At 36.1% G+C, this 17846-nt stretch overlaps 1 protein-coding gene across 13 annotated transcripts in view; it reads right to left on the bottom strand.

The window, feature by feature from the left end:
- The window catches only part of PPHLN1 (periphilin 1), a 167900-nt gene that overhangs the window by 118127 nt on the left and 31927 nt on the right, over window positions 1-17846 (bottom strand). For 9 of the 13 annotated variants that reach the window (XM_005680154.3, XM_005680150.3, XM_005680153.3 and 6 more), the window contains 2 exons: window positions 14954-15118; window positions 12285-12346 (listed from right to left, as the gene is read on the bottom strand). In XM_005680154.3, coding sequence (XP_005680211.1) covers window positions 12285-12346; window positions 14954-15118 — 227 coding nt within the window. The remainder of the gene's footprint in view (window positions 1-12284; window positions 12347-14953; window positions 15119-17846) is intronic. The other 4 variants (XM_018047912.1, XM_005680156.3, XM_005680157.3 and 1 more) reach the window with 1 other exon arrangement.

Raw genomic sequence — 17846 nt, forward strand, 5'->3', positions numbered from 1 at the left:
AAATTATCTGCTCCTACAGGAAACTTTTAATAAAAACTCAGTATAGGATAAGTGCCTCTGTGTGTTTAGCATTTGCTGAAACTTGAGCAGGTACTATACCACACTATCTACTTGTGCGTCTACTTCACTAAGTAGACTGTAAGCAAGTGATATAAGCACAGCGGCCTACATACAGCAAACACTCAATAAACATTTGGACCCCTGAACAAAACCAAAAAAGATATTATACAGTATTTTTCTCTGTCAAAGAGATTATCACCTAAGAAGATTAAAAAGCTATAATAAAAAGTAAAGTTAAACTTACTCTTTTTAAAAACATCAGCATGCAGTATGAAATACTAAAGTACTAAACCAAAAGTTTCCATATGTGAACACAGAGGGGGAAAACAGTATTTAAAAATAAAGTATACTGGCCACTTGGTGACACTCTTGTTCCATATTTTTCAGTATTATTTAATACTTTATTCTACAGGGGAAAAAAGTACTTAAATCCTAACATATTTTGAATTTCACAAACAAATATGTTTTGTACAAACAGATAATCACTGGGTAAAAACAGAACCAAGAGTAGTAGGTAATGATATACTTGAAATGTAGACAAATTATCAGGTATGTGGCTGATAAGTGATAACTTTCAGAGCATGGGCAGGGGGTGAGGGGTATTGTATGAGGATGACAGAAAACTTGATACATTCTCTTTTCCTCTGTTGACTGTTTCCAGTGACTCCACTCTCCATTAATAAAACATATTTGAATAAGAACTATCATATATATATATACACACACATATATATGTACATACATACACACACACATATACACACATACACTGAATTTATAAAGTACATAATGTACTACAATATGAAACATATAAAACAGATTGTTCCACTGCCAGTAATAGACCTGTGGAAGATGGTGTGAAAGCAAGGAAGCCCAGAATGATGGCAATCTGCAAAAGGAAGCGCTGAGCTGTGTAAGAAGAAAAGACTGACAGGGTCAGAAGATTTACTATGTACTGGAATTTAAGCAAAATATCAACGGTGCTAGTTTCAGATCTGAGATCAGATTTTACCCTATTTACAAGCTAATGAGCTGCTCCTACCTCGCGGATGCCTGCAGAAGACACAAAAGACTTAATTCGCCAGCAGAGCAACCACCATAAGCACTGGCATGTTTGTGTGAGTTTCTCCAGGTCCCAAGGCCCACAGGGATGATCTGATATGAGCCCAGGTGTAGGCGCATGCACATGTGGTGGGTCTGGCTCACACCTGAGGAAACCTGGGAAATCCACTATTTTTACACCAAGCAATAAGCAAGCCTATGAACTGGGAGACTGGGATTGACATATATACACTGCTATGTATTAAAAAAATAATCTATTATATAGCACAGGGAACTCTACTCCGTGCTCGCTGGTGACCTACATGGGAAGGAAATTCAAAACAAAGCCAGTATATATATATATGCATGGCTGATTCACTTTGCTGAACAGTGGAAACTGACACCACAGTGTAAAACAATTATACTCCAATGTTTTTTTAAAAAAGATAAGTAAAAATTGAAAGAAAAAAAAAAAACCAACTAGAATAGCCCAAGGCTTGTAAAAGAACTGGAAAGAAAAACAAAACAAAACAAAACAAAGCAAGCCTGCTCTTTAACACAGAGGAAGATATTACCTTATCCTTCAAGACTGCTCACTATAAACCCAGCTCTGAGAAATAAGACAGATAAACCGCGATCAGGGCCTTGCATTCTTGGCATAACTTGGTAAGATATGTAGAAGTGCAAGAGACCCATGGAGGACTGTTTTTCCCAACAACTGAAAGCCAGGATTCCCTCAGTGATGAAGAAGGGGACTAAAATTAAGAAAATATGAAGAGATACTGCCATGAAATATGGAAATAATGTATAAAAATAAATATGGATGTAAAAGTGTGTATCCAGGTCTTATCCATAAAAAAACACTCTCCGCTAAAAAGAACTTGTGTTCCTTAGAGAAAATGCTGATTTGAGGGCTGGGGCAGGGAAAGTATAAGAAGGACCGAGAACATCTTTCAGCAGAAAGTTAAGAAATAATCAAAAAATGAGGTAGATAAGTCAAAATAACTCAGATGATCTTAATTTGGCAATGAATTCATATACAACACCAAAAGCATTAGCAACAAAAGGAAAAGGTGATACATTAAATTTTATCAAATTTTAACATTTTGTACATCAAAAAAGGTCATGATCCACAAAGTGAAAAAACAATCTACGGAATGGAAGAAAATACTTATAAACTGTACATCTGAAAAGGATTTAATATCCAGAATATATAAAGAACTGCTAAAACTCAACAACAAAAAGACAAACAGCTCAACTTTTAAATGGACAAATAAAACTAAATAGACATTTCTTCAAAGAAGATACACAAACGGCCAATAAACACATGAAATGGGTTGTTCATCATTACTAGTCGTTAGGGAAATGCAAATCAAAACCAGGAGATTCCACTTCACACTTACCAGGATGGCAATAACAATAGTAACAATGGTGATGATTGATGATAATTATAGAAACATAATGAGTTGCTGGTAAGCATGCAAGAAAAACTTGGACTCTTGCACACTGCTGGCAGGAATGTAAAACAGTGCAGCTAATATGGAAAACAGTTTGGTGGTTCCTCAAAAAGCTAAATAAAGCATTACTATATGACCCAGCAATTCCACTCCTGCATACGTAACCAAAAGAACTGAAAACAGAGACTCAAAAACAGACACTCATATGTCAGCGTTCACTGCAGCATTATTCACAACAACCAAAAGGCAGAAACAACCCAAACGTTCATCAGAAGAAAAATGGAGAAACAAAATGTGGTATACACAATACAAGGGAATATTATTCACCCAGAAAAAGGGATGTGGTTCTGATACATGCTACAACATACAACAGACCTTGAAAATACTGTCAAGTGACAGAAGGCAGATACAAAAGAACAAACATTGTATGAAAGCAACTATACAAAATATCTAGAACAGGCAAATTCCTAAAAATAGAAACTAGAATGTTGCCAGGTGCTGGGGGTAAAGGAGAATAAGGAGCTATTGCTTCAGAGGTACGCAGTTCTGTTTGGGATAATGAAAAGTTTTGGAAATAGTCGAGATGGTTGCACAACACTCTAAATATAATTAATGCCAATGAATTGTATACCTGAAAACTGTTTCCATATTTTATGTCATGTATATTTTACCACAAAATATTTTTTAAAAAAAACACACAGAAGCTACTTTGAAGGGATTTGATGGCCAAATTCAGGCATCAAAATAATGATACCAACAGATGATACCACACTGAACAAAACAGGAATCTGATACTGGGTTGGTCAAAACGTTTTTTCAGGTTTTCCATATGATCTTCCAGAAAAACCCGAATGAACTTTTTGACCAACCCAACATAAACAAAGTTTTGTTTCTTATTTAAAGAGGGTAGCAGAGAGAAAGAAAGCTCTTCCTCAAAACATAATGTCTACACAATATAGAAAGAAACATCTAATTATGAAATCACTCATTTGAAAGCATCTCATTACTAATTAATTCAGGCAAGAAACATCAATGGATACTAAAAGTAGGGACTGAAATGGGATGTAGAATGGCATAATGACATAGTTTTAAAGTATCTCCCCACAAAACACTAACTTCAAGGAAGGAAGCTGAATTCACAGTGAAGAAATTTTGCAGACCCCAATCTTACTAACACAACACCACCAAAAAAGGAAATCAACATTTGCAATCTAACAAAACACAATAAAAAGACATGATCACTTCAGAAACTGCAGCAGAAAAAAATAAAATGCATACCTTGGATCTAATCAGGAACACCAGACAAACCTAAATTGAGAAATATTCTATGTCTGTCCTGTATTCATTTTGCCAAAAACAGCCATAAAAATCAAGGGAAGACTGAGGAACAGTTCCAGATTAAAGAAGTCTACAAAAATAGGACCCATGAGGTCAGATTAGATCTTTTTGCTATAAAGCGCATTACTGGGGCACTGTCGGAGACAAAAACAAAAATACTGACTTGACAAGCATGGTTCTCCAAATTGCTCAGAATTGTTTTCTTACAAAAATATACAACTACTCCTGTATGGTTTATGATGCAATGATTTTTTCCCCCTAGAACAATAGCTACTTTCTACTCACAAAGTCTTTTAGTAGGAACTCTTCAATGAGTCCATCTGATACGGAACAACTTAAAGATAACCAGGAAGATGCCAGCCACTAAAAGCTGTAACTTTTGTGATAGTGTAAAATGTGAAATATTACTGAAGATGTCCAGACATCAAGTGAAGGTGTTGAAATAGAAACATTTTCTAGTTCACTACGCTGCTTCATTTTTCTTCCTAAAAACTGTTTTGTTTTACACCTGTTTACTATCTATAATCTATACTAAAATGTAGGTTTCATGAAAGGAGTTTATTATCTCCAGAGGCTAGAAGAGTATCTGATATATACAAAGTACACAGTAAAGACTTAACAAATAAATGAATATAACATATATAATTAACTCTATGTTCTGAAAAGAGAATAAACCTTTTTAAAATTATTTTTTAATCATTAAAAAATAATTTTTAAAATGATTACTATGTAACAGGCATGGTAAAATATGTTGTATGTGTTGAATCATTTAATCCTTTTTTTTAATTGAAGTATAGTTGATTTACAATATTATGCTAGTTTCATGTGTAAAACATAATGATTCAGAATTATTTCAGTTTATATTTCATTACAGGTTACTTTAAGATAACAGGTGTAATTTCCTGTACTATACAGTATACAGTTGTTGCTTATCTATTTTGTACATAGTAGTTTGAATCTGTGAACCCCATACCCCTAATCTATCCCTCTAACCTTCCCTCTCCTCTTTGGTAACCAATTTGTTTTGCATATCTGTGAATCTGTTTCTGTATTATATACACAGCCATTTCTATTATTTGTTACATTCCACACATAAGTGACACAGTATTTGTCACTTATCTCTTATTTCACTTAGCATAATATTTTCTAGGTCTATCCGCATTGCTGCAAATGGCAGTATTTCATTCTTTGTTAGAGTAGAGTAATATTGTGTATGTGCGTGAATACACCACATCTTCTTAATTCATTGTCTATTGATGGACAATGGGGTTGCTTCCATGTCTTAGCTATTGTAAATAGTCCGTGTATGAGGTATATGCATATATCCAAAAAAAATCTGAAAAGAATACACTTGCTTTAATGTCCATGGTACAGATAAGAAAACTGATCAACTAATGATCAACAGGAACCATTCTGGTGGTTCAGTGGTTAAGATTCCATCCTTCCACTGTAAGGAGCATGGGTCTGATCCCTGGTCAGGAAACTAAATGTCCCACATGCTGTGTGACATGGCTAAAAATTTTAAGTTTAAAGTTTAAAAATAGAAAAATTAAAAAAAAAAAACCACTAATGAATCAATGAATTTCAAACAATAGAATAAGAGTACAGGCCACATTCTCTGATAACAATTAACTAGGATTACTATGTCAGAATCAGTATTAAATTACTATTAGTTACAACAGTGCTTAAAGGAAATTTTAAAACTGTACTTATGTTAATAGATAAGAAAAACAATTAAATGCCCAAGTTAAAATTTTAGAATTAAATGAAGCGTATTTTTTTTTTAGGTTTTTAGAAGGCAAACTGAAAACACATATTAAAATTTACAATATACATGCCCTTTGACCCAGAAATTCCACTTTTGGCAACCTATCCCATGGGTATCAAAGTACTGTTTCTTAAAGATATTATGCACTCAGAATTACTGCAACATTATTTTGTACTGGAAACTGCATGAATATTCATCAACAGGTAAACAACTGAAATATCTGGTATAGCCACATAACGGAATATTACTTGGAAATTCAAAAAATGTTAAACGAAATGACTTGGAGGGATCTGCACAAGCCTCTAGAGAAAATCAACTCAAGAAAGAAGTGTGTTTAAGTGTTAATTGCTCAGTTGTGTCTGACTCTTTGCAACCCCAAAGACTGGGGCCCACCAGACTCCTCTGTCCATGGGATTTCCCAGGCAGGAATACTGGAGTGGGCTGGCATTTCCTACTCCAGGAGATCTTTCTGACCCAGGGATCGAATACGGGTCTCGCGCATTGTACAGTTCTCCTGCATTGCAGGCAGATTCTGCACCATCTGAGTCACCAGGGAAGCTGACCTCATTAACAAAAATCAAATACCCCAAATGTCTGTGAATATAGACAAAATATTAGGTTGGTGCAAAAGTAACTGTGGTTTTGTGTTGTTGAAATTTGCCATTTGATATTAGAATACACTCAAATAAATGTGGTTATGCTATAAATGATTTTAACTTGCATTTCTTACTTTTTTTTTTTTTTTTGCTAATGGCTTTCTTACTTGCTGTTTATTTTAACTATGGAAATGATATTAGACAAAAAGCAAATTTGAGTGATTATCTTACTCGAGTTCAGAGTTGGTCAGAAAGCAGAGATGACTCACAACATCAACAACACATCTGGCCAGGATGACTAAAGAAATTTTGCAAATGAGAAGACAGCCTTGAAGATAATGAGTCCAGTGGCTGGCCAGCAGAAGCTGACAATGACCAACTAAGAGGATCATCAAAGCTGAACCTCTAAAACTACACAAGATGTTGTCCAAAAACTCAATGTCAACCATTCTATGATCATTTGGCATTTACGCATATGGTCATCAAAGCAAATTGGAAAAGTGAAAAAGCTAGGTTAAGTGGGTATCTTGTGAGCTGACCAAAAACTTTTAAAAAAGCGTTTTGAAGTATCATCTTCTCTTATTCTACACAATAAAAACAAACTGCTTTTGGATCAGGACGTGCGACAAAAAGTAGATTGTATATGACAACCAGTGATGACCAGCTCAGTGTCTGGACCAAGAAGAAGCTCCAAAGCACTTCCAAAAGCCAAACTTGCACCAAAGAAGGTCACTATCACTGTCTGGTGGTCTGCTGCCCATCTGATCCACCACAGCTTTCTGAATCCTGGTGAAACCATTATATCTGAGAAGTATGCTCAGCAAATCAATGAGATGCATAGAGAACTGCAACGCCTGCATCCAGCATTGGTCAACAGTAAGCCCTACTCTTCTCCACAACAATAACCTAATCGCACGTTGCACAACCAACACTTCAAAACTTGAATGAATTGGGCCGTAAGATTTTGTTTGCCTCATCTGCCATATTCACCTGATCTCTCACCAACCAAGTACCACTTCTTTAAGCATCTCCACAACTTTTTGCAGGGAAAACACTTCCATAACCATCAGGAGGCAGAAAATGCTTTCCAAGAGTCTGCTGAATCCCAAAGTATGGATTTTTATGCTACAGGAATAAAGAAACTTATTTCTCATTGACAATAACATGTTGATTGTAATGGTTTCTATTTTCATTAATAAAGATGTGTTTGAGCCTAGATATAATGACTTAAAATTCACAGTCCAAAACCACAATTATATTTGCACCAACCTAACAGAACATATACCAAGCTACTAACACTGCTACGAAGATAGAGGAGTAACATATACAATTTTATTTCATTTATGTAAAATTATCCACTGTATGCAGGTCAGGAAGCAACAGTTAGAACTGGACATGGAACAACAGACTGGTTCCAAATAGGAAAAGGAGTACGTCAAGGCTGTATATTGTCACCCTGCTTATTTAACTTCTATGCAGAGTACATCATGAGAAACGCTAGACTGGAAGAAACACAAGCTGGAATCAAGATTGCCGGGAGAAATATCAATAACCTCAGGTATGCGAATGACACCACCCTTATGGCAGAAACTGAAGAGGAACTAAAAAGCCTCTTGATGAAAGTGAAAGAGGAGAGTGAAAAAGTTGGCTTAAAGCTCAACATTCAGAAAACAAAGATCATGGCATCTGGTCCCATCACTTCATGGGAAATAGATGGGGAAACAGTGGAAACAGTGGCAGACTTTATTTTGGGGGGCTCCAAAATCACTGCAGATGGTGACTGCAGCCATGAAATTAAAAGACGCTTACTCCTTGGAAGGAAAGCTATGATCAACCTAGATAGCATATTCAAAAGCAGAGACATTGCTTTGCTGACTAAGGTCCGTCTAGTCAAGGCTATGGTTTTCCTGTGGTCCTGTATGGATGTGAGAGTTGGACTGTGAAGAAGGCTGAGCGCTGAAGAATTGATGCTTTTGAACTGTGGTGTTGGAGAAGACTCTTGAGAGTCCCTTGGATTGCAAGGAGATCCAACCAGTCCATTCTGAAGGAGATCAGCCCTGGGATTGCTTTGGAAGGAATGATGCTAAAGGTGAAACTCCAGTACTTTGGACACCTCATGCGAAGAGCTGACTCATTGGAAAAGACTCTGATGCTGGGAGGGATTGGGGGCAGGAGGAGAAGGGGACGACAGAGGATGAGATGGCTGGATGGCATCACGGACTCGATGGACGTGAGTCTGAGTGAACTCTGGGAGTTGGTGATGGACAGGGAGGCCTGGCGTGCTGCGATTCATGGGGTCGCACAGAGTCGGACACGACTGAGCGACTGAACTGAACTGAACAGGGGGGAAAATGCTAAAAAAAAGTAAAGAAGAAAGAATAAGGACAGAAATAGCTCAGGTGGTAAAGAATATGCCTGCCATGCAGGAGACGCAGGTTAGATTCCTGGATTGGGAAGATATCCTAGAGATGGAAATGGCAACCCACTCCAGTATTCTTGCCTGGGAAATCCCATGGTCAGAGGGAGCCTGGTGGTCTACAGTCCATGGGGTCACAAAGAGTAGGACATGACTGAGAGACTAAGCACAGTACCATAGTACACAGTAAAATAATCCAAGAGCTGGTTCTTTGGGGAGAAATAAACCATTATAAACCATCAGCTAGTCTAATCAAAACTTTTATGTTTTTTTAAATTTTGTTTTTTATATTTAGGTTTTTATTACATCAGATTATTTATGTTCACATGCCAGGGTTCCAATTTTATGTTTTTCTCTCCTGAATGGAGAGCAATTTTCCCAGTACTATTTATTTAAAAGTTCATTCTTTCTGCATTTGATTTGTAATACTACTATTGCTATACCCTACACTCCTAAACATATTTAGGTTTGCTTCCTGACTGCCTACTCTGTTTCACTGTTCATATTACTACAGCTTTGTTCTGATACATGATCTATTGAATCTTCACATCTTTTTAATATTATTTTTGTTATCTGGCCTCTTCCTGTTAATTTTAGAATCAGTTTACCAACTCCTAATTGCACTCATCTCACACGCTAGTAAAGTAATGCTCAAAATTCTCCAAGCCAGGCTGCAGCAATACGTGAACCGTGAACTCCCTGATGTTCAAGCAGGATTTAGAAAAGGCAGAGGAACCAGAGATCAAATTGCCAACATCCGCTGGATCATGGAAAAAGCAAGAGAGTTCCAGAAAAGCATCTACTTCTGCTTGATTGACTATGCCAAAGCCTTTGACTGTGTGGATCACAATAAACTGTGGAAAATTCTGAAAGAGATGGGAATACCAGACCGCCTGACCTGCCTCTTGAGAAACCTATATGCAGGTCAGGAAGCAACAGTTAGAAGTGGACATGGAACAACAGACTGGTTCCAAACAGGAAAAGGAGTACGTCAAGGCTGTATATTGTCACCCTGCTTATTTAACTTCTATGCAGAGTACATCATGAGAACCGCTGGGCTGGAAGCAGCACAAGCTGGAATCAAGATTGCTGAGAGAAATATCAATAATCTCAGATATGCATATGACACCACCCTTATGGCAGAAACTGAAGAGGAACTAAAAAGCCTCTTGATGAAAGTGAAAGAGGAGAGTGAAAAAGTTGGCTTAAAGCTCAACATTCAGGAAAAGAAGATCATGGCATCTGGTCCCATCACTTCATGGGAAATAGATGGGAAACAGTGGAAAGAGTGTCAGACTTTATTTTGGGGGGCTCCAAAATCACTGCAGATGGTGACTGCAGCCATGAAATTAAAAGACGCTTACTCCTTGGAAGGAAAGTTATGACCAAACTAGATAGCATATTCAAAAACAGAGACATTACTTTGCCAACAAAGGTCCATCTAGTCAAGGTTATGGTTTTTCCAGTGGTCATGTATGGATGTGAGAGTTGGACTGTGAAAAAAGCTGAGCGCCAAAGAATTGATCCTTTTGAACTGTGGTGTTGGAGAAGTCTCTTGAGAGTCCCTTGGACTGCAAGGAGATCCAACCAGTCCATTCTAAAGGAGATCAGCCCTGGGTGTTCTTTGGAAGGAATGAAACTCCAGTATACTTTGGCCACCTCATGCGAAGACATGACTCATTGAAAAAGACTCTGATGCTGGAAGGGACTGGGGGCAGGAGAAAAAGGGGACGATAGAGGATGAGATGGCTGGATGGTATCACCGACTCAAACATGGGTTTGGGTGAACTCTGGAAGTTGGTGATGGACAAGGAGGCCTGGCGTGCTGCAATTCATGGGGTCACAAAGAGTCGGACACGACTGAGAGACTGAACTGAACTGATGCAACAAACAAACAAACAAAACAAAAACCTGGCATTTAGACTGGAACTATATATTCACACCTGAATTTGAAGAGAATTGATACATTTGTGATGTCTGTCTCTTCCCATCCAATGGTGTTGCACTGCTCCTTTTATTTTGGCCCTTTAAAATGTTCTTTAGAAATGACCTGTAATTTCACCCAACTAATCTCACACACTTTTGTTAAATTCCATTTTTATTACTCCTTAATAGTTTTTAATGCTATAGTGTTTTTAAATTACGTTGTCTAATTTATTCTGCTCACACTTGATTTTATTATATTGAACTTTGCTAACTTTCCAATAATTCTAATCATTTATAGACTCTTGGATCCTCTGCATGGATAATTATATAATCTATAAGTAAATTGTTTCTTTCACTGTAACCCTTAACCTTCATTTTCCTTGTCTCAGTAGAGGGCGGGCTGAAACCATTATTACCATAATTAATAGAAACAGTGAGAAAAGGCATTATTGCTTTGCTCTGGTTTTAAGGCGAATGCCTCTAACTTTACCAGTCAGTATAGCAAATGCCTATTTATTAAATACAGGAAATTTTCTTCTCTTCCTGGCTGAAGTTATATACTAAGTGTTAAATTTATCAAAGTATTTTTCAACATCTGTAATCTCTGTTGCTTCTTCTGAGAGAAGCAGTCTGCCATGAACTCTGAATGTCCTTATGCAACCCTGCCATAGGTATCAAAATGAAAGGCCTAACCATCCACTGATACAGAAGAGTTTTTTTAACTGGTCAACAGACAGTTCAACAGGTCAAGCTGACCACAGTTTAACTCCCATGTGACTGCTTACTCCCCAGGAAAGGACTGGCTTGCTTCCTGACTGCAACAAAAGGTATCTAGCTTAACTCTGGGTTTCTCAGTTACAGTGCATCCCACTGTGTGCAGAGCCATCAACTCTGCCCATCATATCACCCTGTGGGACTTGGGGACAGGGACCCAACACTGCCATGCTGATGCTTCTGCTGACTACAGGGCTGTAATAACTGCCCACTGAATCCAGCTGTCTACTTCTGGCACCTATAAAGTTGTGGCAGTTACTCCTTGCCATTCTCCATGAGTTTGTGATTCTTCTCCAACAGGCTATAAGAGATTTTTAAAAGGATTCGTTACAAACTCCAACACTATCAGAGTCAAGTTATACAAGAAAGCAACTATCAACCCAGTTAAATCTATCCGTCCTTTTTTTCTAACTATTCTATCAAATGTCTCTATAAGTAACCAAAGCTAACAATGATCGAGGTCCTTCCAAAATATATTTTCCCAACAGGACTTAATTGATCAAAATAAAGCAACTAAGAGATGCTTTATAATAGAAGCTAATTTGTAATGACTCAAATATTTTCAAGAAGGATACTTCTGGAAAAAAAATGCCTTACTTTCTAATTAAGTAAATAGATACCTTATAATCCACATGACTCATTAAGAATAATTTAATAAACAGAAAAGAATAAACAATAGTTTAAATATTTTTACTATCTATTATGAAATGCCAAGAGATAAGAATGCTAGCTTACTAGTGCCATTAATATTATATTACACAGTCACAAAAAGATTATAATACTGCTGCTTCTGAAATTTTAAATCCTATTTAATATTTCATCTATGTGCCTTAAGGTGAGATTTCAACAGGAGACATTTCAATGAGGCAAACATGAAAGTAATTATATTATTATGTTTATCTTTTTACCTGTATTCAGGCTGTCGGCTTGCAGAATGATCATCTCTTGTCCACCTATAGCCAGATTCATCCTGTAACAGAAAAATGTTACTTAAAATATTCATTTACATTATTTTGGTCAAATAGAGTATCTATTTGTATCTAACAGCATTACTGGAAACTAGTTTCAAAACCAAAATAATATGAGGGAAAAAATACTTTTCTAAGTTTCTCTGCGCTTCAAAGGCATGAAAAAGAAAACAAGATACAAGTCATCCATTTCAAACAACTAATTTGGTAGACTGAGAACCTGTGGTACTTATTTATCTCTATTAAAATACTTAGAAGTATTTCTTTGGTGGGCCCAAACAACTTTATTACCAAAAACACATGCCATCATTCACAATACAGAAAGTCTATTCAAGAACAAAGGTTCAATTTAAATCGAAATACACATTTCTCAATCTTTTTTTTTTTTCCTCTGTGAAGTTTGCTCAACAATTTTCATCTTCAAGCCTAATGAGAAAACCATCACTTTCTCATTTTTCTTGTTGGCGTCCTTTTCTCATCCTACCTCCCATTAAAAAATACAATTGGAAACAATATAATAAGAAATCAAAACTATATTAGATAAACTATATTAGACCAAGATGTTTAAAATCTTGTTTAAAATTAAGCTAAGCTTAAAATTTTAAAAAGTAGCACACTTTGTCCTCTGAAACAGACAAGTTGTAAGAGGAACATATGAAGGAACCACATAGTAATCCACACTCCATTACTTTAAAATTATACATACAACAAGGGACAATCAGTCCTCCATATCCACAGGTTCCACATTAGCAGATTCAACCAATCACATTTAAAAATACAGGGAAAGGGTGGAATTCAGAAAGTTTCAAAAAGCAAAGCTTGAATTTGCCGCATGCTAGCAACTACTTACATAGCACTATTTGTATTAAGTATCACAAATAATATAGAGATGATTTAAAATATATGGAGGATGTGCACAGGTTATATGCAAATACTATGCTTTTTTATATAAGAGATTTGAGCATCCTTGGGATTTGGTATACTGGGGGTCCTGGAACCAATCCCCTGATATCAACGGACAACTGTAACATGTGCACTACCTACAATCAGAAACAATGATTCAGCTAAAATAAATATTATCTTCATTTTCCTCTTTAGCATCACATACCATACTTACAAAAGTAAAATGTATTCACCATTATTCTTCCCAACATTAAACTAAAGAAAAAAGCCAACAGCTATAATATCACATTGGATCTAGTAAGTAGTTTGTTTTATAGTAACTGAAGTCTAGGTAAGAATTAGTGTCATGAGAATCCTAAGGATCTCAAGTGGGTTTATTTGTTTGAAGAATATTACACAAGAAAATGTGTAAAGAATGAACAATTCAATTCATAACAATAAGAGTAAAAAATACTATCAAGGCACTATTATGTTTCAAATACAATTTGGTCCACTGAATCCAAAATTCCCTGTCTACACTAAACAGCCACAGGGTTTCCATGAGGTAACAACTGTTTATCCAAAGGCTAAACTGTTTCTCCTTCAGACTATCTGAAAGAATGACTCTGGTTGCAAAATTCAGTATTTCTAAAATAGAGATAATGCATAATGTTCACTTTTCAATATTGAACCCTTCCTCCTAAAGGAAAAGCATGACATTTAAAAGTGAACAAAATAAAAATCAATTCTATTGAGACGTAACGAAGCTGTCATCAAATTTTATTATAAGCAATGACTGAATATGTCGTTAATTACGATATTACACGGCAGGAAAGGGGAAAAAGGAGAAAATATAGGAAAATGGTTCAGCAGAAGAATGATGTAAACATGCAAGTTATGTCAAAGGAAGTGCATCAAGGAATAGTTTAACCAAGTTCAATAACATATTACTGCAACATTAAATATGTTTCTAGATTATTAAAGATGATTAAGAAAAGAACATAATAAAGCAATAGTAGCTAACATTTAAAAAATGCTTATTATAGGAAAGGTAATGTTTGGAGAGCTTTCTAATCTGAGGTAAGAAGTAGACTTTAATAATCAGTATAACAAAATGAGACTGAGTGTCAACAACCTTAACCCAACCTCACCCACAGCATTTCATCATGATGAAAACAACGTAATTTTAACTGGGCACATTCAGTAACAGAAGATAACTACCTGCTGATCACTTGAAAGTGAAAGTCACTCAGTTGTGTCCGACTCTTTGCAACCCCATGGACTATACATTCCATGGAATTCTCCAGGCCAGAATACTGGAGTGGGTAGCCTTTCCCTTCTCCAGGGGATCGTCCCAACCCAGGGATCCATCCCAGGTCTCCTGCACTGCAGGCGGATTCTTACTGAATACAAAAGCAATAGGTAAGATTACCTTTATCTGGTTCTACAAACCCTCGCCAACGGAGGGGATAAAAAAGCAGGTAAGTTGGAATCAATGTTATTAAATCTAAGACAGAGCTATCCAGAGCGCTTACCCACTTTGTCCAGCACCCCAAGATTCCTGACTACCAGTTCCCATTTGACAGCTCCAGCAGGCAGTTCAACAGAGCATCAAGCAGGAAGTGTTTATTCAACTGCCTCCATGGCCAGTCACATAAATTCCAAAAATTACATGATTCTTAAACTTATAAAAAACAACAATTAGTACATGGGGGAAATTTACATACTCCTCTGTGAGGTGGACCACTTCTTCGATCATGAGAAAAACTGCGGCCCTCGTCATAGTCTCGGTAATCAACATGACTGTAATATCTATTGTAGCTTCCTTCACCAGGTCTGTCTAGCAGTGGTGGTTTCTTTGGCACAACATTAACTACTCTACGGTAGCCATCCTAAAACAGACAAAAAGAAATATACAAAAATCACTAACTTCTCTATTTGGTTTCGGAAACGTTTTTTAAAAAGCATAGGAGTTATCCTTAATCAAATAGAGTAAATGTATAAACAAACAAAAATGCATTAATGAAATAACATGAATAGTAACTAATAGTAAGGTCTTCACATGAATTAAAGGAAATCAAACTGTTCAATGAGAAAGCCAGGTGTTTAAAAGTAACATGCAGCAATGCAAAAAACCAATCATAAGTAAAAGAAAAAATACAATATTATTAATAAAAAATAAACCATGAAAGGGAGAATGTCACAGTAGCTCTAATCCCTAGTTGTCCAGGTATTTTAGAAGTAAAACCATTTAAGATACCACACATCTTTTGTTTACTGTGTCTGAAGTTTATTGTCCAGAAAAAAAATAAAAGATTTTTACACATAACCAACAGCAAATAAGGAGATAATACTGAGCTAGAAAGATCTAGAGGATACATTTGCTATTTCTAAAACAGCATGTAAGAGAAGAGCCTGTGACATCATAAGTTTGGAAGTAAAATAAAACTCGATATAAAAGCTGACCTAATTTTCAAAGTAATATGTTAATGTTTTAAAGTTTAGCTGAACAGATTCTTAGTGGGAGTTGGGAAACTGAAAAGAGGGAAAATAACACCTATCTTAGACTAGAAGCTGCTGTAAAATAAAAATGATTATCAACAACAAGAACCAGAGAGCTACAAAACATGCATCTCTAAATAATCTGGTCGTGAGCACTCATGCTATGTCTATCAATATCAGATGAGGCCTATGTGGAAGAAACTGGCAAGCCACCCAAGTGTAAGATATGATCACTATGAAGTAACTGATTTGACAAAATGAAAAACTTATAATGCCTAACATTCGAGAGTGGTAATTTTACTATTTAAGTCTCAGTTTCATTATCTGAGCAATGACATTAATAAGAGTAACTACATCATGAAGTTGTGAGGACTAAAGAAAAACCAAACTGTAAAACACTTAGTACAGCAGGATACACTAAGTACTCAAAAAATGGTTGCTATTTTGATTACTATTTTTACAAGTCTAAGTGAAACACTAAATTCCTCAAAGTGGTTATTTCCTTAAATTGCTTCTTAGCATTAACAACTACAACTATTCAATAACTACTAACTAGCTATAAAATAGCTATTTAAATATATAAAAAAATATTTTAGTAGCTATTAAAAAACTACACCCATGCCAAATTTCCCAATGGGTAGGAAATTTGTCAATGTGCCACAAAAAAACAGTTCATATCCATTTGAGAGTTAAAATGACCTATGTAATTTTTTCCCATGGGGATATAAGGTGGTTTCCTTTAGTATGTAACAAATTAAATTGTAATATATATTCTGTATGATCACATAAAATATAGTACACAAATGAATTTAGTGACTTTTTCTCCTTAACACTATCTTTCATAGAGATTTCAATTAAATCTAAGCAAATATTGAGCTTCTTAAAAAAAACTGTCATTAAGCCAAAATTTACAGCATCTTCTAATTCAAAATTTGTTGCACATAAAATTAAAACCACTGACTTCTCCAATTGTGGGAAACCATAAAATTCAATTACATAATACCTGTTTGTTCCTACCAAATGATAAATGAAAATAATCAATCCAAAGTTGCTACTGAGCAAAAGAAAAAAAATCTGCTAATGATAGTTCTTATATCTAGCAATGAAGATGAAATTGCTGTTTCCTTAATGTTTTGAGAAAGTGTACAAATATATACATTATACCATCCCTCTGGTGGTGTCGCACTGAGTAATTCTCACAAACACACAGGATATGAGAGCCACAGGGAGGAAAAGCTGAGTGCTTATTTACTGGTAACTTATCCTGTAATCTTTAAGAGCAGTAAAGCAAGACAAGGACCAGAACTCTAGGATTAAGGACGCTACCTCCTGGAGGTCTAGAGGAAATCACATGAGAGTCCTAAGAAAGGTCTTTGAAGAGAAGGGGGATTGTTCTGCATGCAGAACAGTGTCCTCCTAATGCTGACATGTCAGCTAGATCAGTTAACTCAAGAGCAGGAGAAAGACCAAGCAAGGAAGAGAAAATGAGTAAGATTAAATTCCAAGAGACATTTCTGAGAAAGCAGTAAAACATGGTTCCCACAAATCCCCTCTTTCTGTTTTAATGATCTTCTTGTCAGCAGAACAGCGTTATCATCGCCTCAGTGCAAGTGAGTTGAGAAAATAAGGCAATCAATGTTCCGAACATGAGAAAACATGCTATCACAGTCTAACTGGTCCAAAGAGGTCCAAAGAGCACGCTGATTTTCACCAAACCATAAAACTGCAGGTTCCAAAGCTGCAAGTCGAGATAAAATCATTTGATCAATTTCCACTGTTCAGTAAAGTCAGAAGTTATATTAGTCATAAGAGTCTTTACTTGGCAGTTTTTAAAGAAATAGAAAGGGCTGCTGCAATAGCAGCTGCCATGGTAACAGCTATTATGGAAACTATTAGAGTACCTAAAAAACGTTTTTTACCCCAAACTAGATTGGATTGAGCTAGGTGAGAACCACCACACCAGAGTCAATTTAATAGAAAGGGTAAAGTTATAAGCAAGTGCAAAGATGTATGGTCTGGTAGTGCAGATATTAACATGGGCATTCATCTCTGCAAAATTCCAAACAAAATGATTACTGTTAAAGATTCCAAGCCCCGTTGCAAAACCTGTGAGAAAAA

Source organism: Capra hircus, chromosome 5, assembly GCF_001704415.2.
Source record: "Capra hircus breed San Clemente chromosome 5, ASM170441v1, whole genome shotgun sequence".
Lineage (NCBI taxonomy): Eukaryota > Metazoa > Chordata > Mammalia > Artiodactyla > Bovidae > Capra > Capra hircus.